The following is a 7447-nucleotide window of genomic DNA, read 5'->3' as shown; positions in this document are numbered from 1 at the left end:
TGCATGACAAATAAAGCAACCACACAATAGATGAGTGATACAAGCCTATGCATGAGCGGGGATCTACGGATTTGGTTGGCGGACTGGTACTTGAAAGTACTTGGGCATCATCACAGTCCTGGGGATCAAAGAAAATAACATGGGATAGCTTTCTATCCTAAATAAAAAAAAAAACCAAATAACAAATGAAATAACAACTAAAACACTTGGGTTGCATCCCAAGAAGCGCTTAGTTTAATGTCTTTAGCTAGACAAGGCCTCCCAGTCAAGCAGGATTCCAAGGGGGCTTCACTATTCCATGCACTGAAACACCTGAAATCAACCATTTCTGCCCACACTAGCATTCACAAAGAAAGTTAGCAAAATTGCAATCGCCAGTAAATGAATAATCTATTTTACCTTTATCAGTGAGCTCTATATCCCCCTTATGAACGTAATCAAGAAAATTTACCGTACCATCTTCGAGAGATTTTCCAGGAACGACCACTTTTTCTTTATCATTTTTCTTACCAAGAAGTTGTTCCACTTTTTCACCATTTTCTAGAGCATCATTACCATCTACTCCATTTATCTCTTGGCAAGTGCTCATAGGCTCAGTGGACTTCAGAGAACGAAAAATGTTAAACTTTACCTCCTCATCGTTCACCCGAAGTATAAGCTTACCTTCATAGACATCTATCAATTCCCTAACTGTGGCTAAAAACGGGCAGCCAAGGATTGTCACATCCCCTTCCAGATTACCCTCTTAACTTGAAAGGGAATGTGACAACAGCAATTACCACCTTTTTGTAATACTTACTGTCTAACTAACCTGCTTAGAAACCCTGGAATATAAACATATTTATAAACATACTGAACAGATCAACCAGAACTTCAAATATTTCTAACATCAATAGGGTTCCTCATACACACATATACAACTTACATACACCACAAGATCCAGTGAGCCCCAATATGCTAAACTAGTCCCTATATAAACAGGACATGTGCACAAATATCTATAGAACAAACTGAAGGAACTCTTATACAAGAGTACCTATGACTGGAAGAGGATATTTCGAATTCACTGTGACAAAATTTTCACACACATTCTAACATATAGATATGCATTGAAAAACACAAAATTATTGGCATGCTTTAAAAGATTAAATACAAGAGATCGAGGACTTACCAGTTGAAGACTTTCTTCACAAAACTCGGTCTCACCGTGAACGAACTCCTCTCGCTCTTTCTCATCCAGCAAGTAATCGCCCAACAACACCACGGTCGTCTACACAAACAACGGCGCACGAACAAAAGGCAACAGGGACGACACCACCACTCGAAGCCCTCAGTATTCTCGGAGTGAGAATCCAAAGGGTGGACTTTGATGGAATTGGTAGAGGGGAGGAGGAGAGGCTATCGTGTACTACGATCAAGCAATGGGAGAATGGGAAGACTATTGTATAGTCGAGTGCTTGATCGTTTAGAGCGAGGTACACGATCGTGTAATAATTGCTAAGCGATCGTCTATGAAAAGGTAAGTGATCGTTTAGTTACGCTCAGGCGCTAAGCGATCGTCTAGTAAAGATAAGCGATCATTTAAGAAATCGCGGGCAATCGTTTAAGAAAGTGTAGGTGTGCGATCGTTTAGTAGGCGGATGCTATCGTATAGGCTCTCAACACTAAGCAATACAATACTTATCACATCGTGAGCAATTTAGCGTGTATTTAGCAAAATGAAAACTATTTTCATTTTATTCTTCAGTTACTAGAACTGAATTGAACTTCCCACTGTCGCACGAATTCAGAGAAAACTTCGGCCAATTATCTCATAACCGCCCAATTAATAAAATAATGAATATAATTATATTATATTCTTAACCTATAGTTTGATATCATATATCAACTATAGTGTTTTCTCCTCTACTTGATATAAATCATATTTATATCCAATTTTCTCCAAAATAATGTATCTCATACATTTAGTCAATCATATCATATATAATTAACCAGTTCAATTATAATCGAACTCTCTCTTGTCAATTTGAACATTTCAAACTGACCGCAAAACAGATTCTCAACCTATATCCAAGCTACTAAGGGGACCTTATGAACCTATATCACGAAGCTCCAACGGTAGGTGAATAGCTGACTAAACTCTTTAGCCATGAGACCCACCATCTGTTAACTATCAGACATTCTACTAAAGACCGACAGCTAAACTCTTCTTACCACAGATATATTTTTGTGTCCATCGGATATAACCAATCATGAGTACGATAACCCTTCACAGATGCTCGTAAGTACGGTTGGGCCAATTTATCGTTTTGCCCCTTTAATTACATCTCACTTCTTAAGTACCACTGATCCCTTTAATGAACAATACAATATAATCCAACTATGTGTGAACACCTCTCGGGTCATGAGAAGGTGTGTGGCGCCACATCGTTCAGGCCCTAGAATCAGCCCTTAAAAGAGTTATCTATCTACTTACCCCTGCTTTGAGGAAGGAGTGAATTCCATCTTGTGTAGCTGAGTTCTCAGCTCCCAAATTAGACGAATCCCCAAAGTGGTTGGTTTGAGTCAGCAGCCTGGCCACTCGCACCCATGCAAATCAAGGACTGCCCTCAATGGCAGGAGTTCCTAACTCACTCGGGATTAAGGTCATGTTACCTATGGTCATCCTAGTGAAGTGAAGTCTCTGTCATGAACGGTGTTATATAACAAGACATTAACACTTCGTGGTCAGGTCTTATACAAAATCTTTCTATAGGACATCCCCACTCGCATGTCCCCTACACGAATGATCAAGATCAACCCATCTGTGACAAGTCACAACACTTGTAACTATTCCACAAAGGGGCCGCATCTGTAGCATTACCAGGATAAGGTTTCCCTCCTCTGTCCATATACTACAGACCATTTTGGTTATCACTTAAGACATGATCCACTTGTATGTCACCGCATACATGCTTAAGTTAAATAAAAACAACCAGAGATTTTAGTTTATTGGTTTGTGGTAAAGCAAATAAAACATCCATATGAGAAAAAACAAGAAGTGAAGTAAATATCATATATTATACATAATAAGCGTTCGTACAAACTGTTTATAAACTACAGAACACGTATCAAACCCAACACAAACACCTAGACTTCTTTCCGAGATAGAGTCTTTGAGTGGTAGAGCAGCAACATAATTACCTTATGGGGAGTTGATCGCTACCTGGGGAAGAGAAAACATTTAAAATAGGGTGAGCTACCAGCCCAGTGAGTGACTTAATAAAAACATGGTTCTCATGCTTAAATCTGAAAACTAGAAAACTGAATATTGGCAACCAAACTCGTACATAACACTTTAAAAACATTTCATATCTGAAAGCATAGCTAAACATATCCTTAGTTGAGAAAGAACTCTTTTGCTCAATCCTTCAACATCAATTCTACCTACGTGCATGTGGTTATAACTAAGTATCGTCATACCTTAGGTATTGCTGCTCAAATACCTTCTCTAGGTTCTTCAATATCGAGCTTAACTTATTAAACATAAAACTCATTCACTGAAACATGTGTGCTTAAACATAATCGCATAAATTGGTTTTTAAGCATCAAAGTCTCTTAAGCATAAACATCTAACGCATGCTTCAAATAAATGAATACTTTACTACTTTAAACATGGTGTAATACTTTCTTTTTAAAACTAACATGCGTTAATCAACACAATTGAAAACATATTTCATAAACTTTGTAAACTAGCATGTGTTCATAACTTAGAAAATTGGTTTGCTTGGAACTTTCTTGTAAAATAAACTAGCATGAGAATAAACTTCCAATAAATCATGGATCATTAAAATATTTAGAAAACATTTGTAGTCACTCACGCTTTTGGGAAATCCTCCTAGGGTTGATAAGCTTCTCCTATTGGTGTCAACCCTATGGACATAACAACATGCTTTAGCTACTAGCAATGGTTTCCCTTTTTTAAACTAACTTACATAACTAAGCTCACATTTTCCTTAACCCATTGGTTTTACCTTCCAACACCCACCTTACTATGCGTTGAACACTTAGAAGTTTCTTTAGGTTTTAAACTTTGGCTATGCGGCAATCAACACTTCAACGCACATCACACTTGCGCTCATCGCATGACTAAGCGCTCTAATGGCCACATATCATCGCACAGCCCTAGCTTTGTGCATTCAAGTCTTCCACACTTACATTCCTAGCCCAACACTCAACTTAATGCACGTTGGTGCTCATTTTTGCCCTTGCACGCACGTCAACCATTGAGTTGCCTACTTGTTCATCTCAAGCAGTTGCCTGCTTGTTCAAAAATTTTGGATTCAAATTATAATTCATTAACTTATTTTCTAGACCTTTTCTCAGAAAATTTTCTTCTACAAACTTGTTCAAAATTGTCTTAACATGCATACCCTAAAATTTAAGCTTATAATTCCTCGTATTTTGGTTGGAAACATAAAACCTTCATCACTGGCCCAGATTCATCTGAGAGCATGTTCTTCCTGCAAACTCTTCAGATTCCAGCTTAATTCCTTTGGAGTTTCCTTTTGACAACCCTATTTCATCAACTAGACTTGCATTTAGATGGCTTTGGAATCACCTCAATAGCTTAAGTAGATTGCTCAAACCATTGAGCTGCCACCTTGCCCACTACGTGAGGTTAACTCACTTGATCAAGACAACTGGCCAATTAAAATGGTGGTTAAGTTGATTATCTCCCCTTAATCACCAATGCATAGCTACTTGACATCAACATCTACCATCGTAGCTCACTTCCTTTGCCATCGTACTCCTTGGTCGCTTGCCTCAAGACCAACGCATGCCCTGTCCCATCGCCTTGCCTAAGGCTCTTGCCTTGGCTTCCTTAGCTTGCATTGTCATTACCTAGCATCATGTTATCGCCTAGACAACACACTCATGTCATCGCTCAGCCATGCCATTGCCTATGTCTTGCTTTGCTATGCACCACTTACCATCGCTTGGCATCCTCATGCGACCAACACTTAGTCAACAAGGCTAGCTCTTCTAGGTGCTCACCTAACCTCCAATGATAAGGCCATCGCCTACGAAGTCCTCTCACCAACGCCTCATGGCATCCATGCCTAGTTCCCATACTTAGTCAAATTCCCCACTTGCTAGGCCAAACTCATAGCTACCTGAGGCCATACACATCAACACTTAGAATTTTCCTTCTTCACTCTTCTCACTCTTCAACCTTTTCTCTACAATATAGCCTAACTCATACTTAAACCTACTTAAAATACTAATTAACATATTTAAGTAGGAAACGTAGGGTTCGGGATTTATAAGGATAATGAGAATTTTCGAATCTTCCTCCATATCTAAAATCACAAAATCTGTTGGGAAGATGAAATCACCAACTTTGACTAGAACATCCTCTTCTACACCACGAGGGTAGGTGCGAGAACGATTTACTAGTTGCAATGATATAGTCGTCGGTTGTACATCCCCTATGTCCAGTTTCCTATACAAAGATAAAGGCATCAGATTAATTGAGGGCCCAAAATCACATAGAGCTCTATTTACCGTTAGATTCCCTATAGTGCAGAGGATAGTGAAACTCTTAAGATCCTTCAATTTTCGAGGTAGCTTTTTCTGCAATATGGCACTGAACTCCTCAGTTAAACTCACAGTCACGTATTTTTTAAATATCTTCTTCGTCAACAACCTTTCCTTCATGAACTTCACATAGTTCGACATATGTTCCAAAGCATCAGAAAACAAAATATTAATGTGAAGTTTTTTTTAAAGATATCTAAGAATTTTCCAAACTGATCATTCAATTTTTTTCCTGAAAACGTTGGGGATAAGAGATTTTATTAAGCACAACAGGTAAAGGTTCAGAACTACTCCCTGATTTGGGTGATACAAGAACATCACCATTTTTTCCTTCATTCACGTCACTAGCTACAGGGCTGAGTACAACTTATTCTTCTGTCTAATCTGTCACCGGATGCAACATTCCTTCCGCTTCTCAGAGTTAGTGCTTTACATTCTTCCTGGGGTTTTTCTCTGTACAACTAGGGAAAGCGCCTTTATTCATGGTATTCAGTGTGGTAGTTATCTGGCTAACATGAACTTCAAGGTTTTGGATGGCTTTCCCATGGCTCGTTACAGTGCTCTCCAAGAAATTCGATCTCTTCCTCGATTCGTTGATGAAATCTCCAAGTAAAGCCTCCACCAATGGTTTCTTCTCAACATGATACTGAGAAGCAGAAAAACCTGGAGGAGCTTGTAAACTTTTTTAGTGTTAGCATATGAGAAGTTTTCATGATGGCGCAACCTAAATGATAATGGGTAGGTTAATGCGTCTGATACGAATTATGATGTGATTCTTGAAATTGGTTGGCTTGACACATATAATTAGCTTGCTCAGGATTAGGTCCTTCCCATGATGAAGTTGCATTGCAAGCTGATGGTTGAGTACCTATAGACAGATGACTAGTGGCGTTAGTCAAAGACGCCATTTATGCCTTTAAAGCACCAATCACATCAAGCTCGTGAAGTCCTGCTACTCTAGATATGGACCGCTCTGATGGCTAGTTATAACTCGTGGCAGCCATATCCTCCAATAGTACCTAAGCAGCATCAGCAGTCTTTGAAAAAATTGATCCATCTGCTGCAGCATCCAAGATGGATTCCATCGTAATAGTCAACAACTAGATTTAAAGCTAGTCAGGATATCCATGCTGGGGGAACTTTCGCAGCAACTTCTTATATTGCTCCCATGTCTTAAGTAGCTGCTCATCCTCTCTCTGTCTAAAAGTTGCCATCTCCGTTCTCAATCTACTAGTTTTCGCAAGAGGGAAGAACTTGTGTGAGAAAAGCTTGAGCCAACTCATCCCATGTAATTATACTTCCTATTGCCAGTGATTCTAGCCAATCCTTTGCCTTGTCCTGCACAGAAAAAGGGAACAATCTTACAAGAATAGCATCAGAAGGGACTCCATTTATTTTTACTGTTCCACTAATTTCCAGGAAAGAACAAATATGTTTATGTGGATCTTCATGTGGAGTTGCTCTAAATGCAAGGTCCCTCGCCATTTGAAACAGGTTTAGGTTCAACTAAATATTATTAACATTTATTGGGGCCTCTGTAATGTCAGTCTACATCGAAGGAATAACTGGTTGGAAGTAATCTCGAATAGTCCTAGCAGCTCCCACTTGGTCTCCCATGGCGTTGAATTCAACCCTCTGGTTTCTTCTTACTCTTCTTAAGGTTCGTTCAATCTCTAGATCTACAAGAATTAGTTCAGGTTGTTGACTTCTTCGCATACACAAGATTCTCCAACAGCTACAAAAGAAAACAAAGAACCTAAATTAAGATCAATTTAGTTCTTAGCAATATTATGTTGGGTTTTTATGTCCTAAAACCCGCAGTTTATAAAAGATAAACATTTTCTATAGTCAATAAACTTATTACTGA

At 38.9% G+C, this 7447-nt stretch overlaps 1 protein-coding gene across 1 annotated transcript; it reads right to left on the bottom strand.

The window, feature by feature from the left end:
* Positions 1-265: 265 nt before the first annotated feature.
* On the bottom strand, positions 266-5721 carry LOC150030487 (uncharacterized). The gene is made up of 3 exons (XM_090309666.1): positions 5379-5721; positions 452-744; positions 266-337 (listed from the first exon to the last, which is right to left on the bottom strand). The coding sequence occupies exons 1-3, from the start codon at positions 5719-5721 to the stop codon at positions 266-268; spliced, it is 708 nt and encodes a 235-aa protein (XP_090165792.1).
* Positions 5722-7447: the final 1726 nt, after the last annotated feature.

The sequence above is a fragment of the Benincasa hispida genome, unplaced genomic scaffold (genome assembly GCF_027475165.1).
Source record: "Benincasa hispida cultivar pf3 unplaced genomic scaffold, pf3_genome.v1.1 HicScf1853, whole genome shotgun sequence".
Classification (NCBI taxonomy): Eukaryota; Viridiplantae; Streptophyta; class Magnoliopsida; order Cucurbitales; family Cucurbitaceae; genus Benincasa; species Benincasa hispida.
The sequence above is the reverse complement of the archived record's forward strand: the minus strand, read 5'-3'. Positions and strand labels throughout refer to the sequence as shown.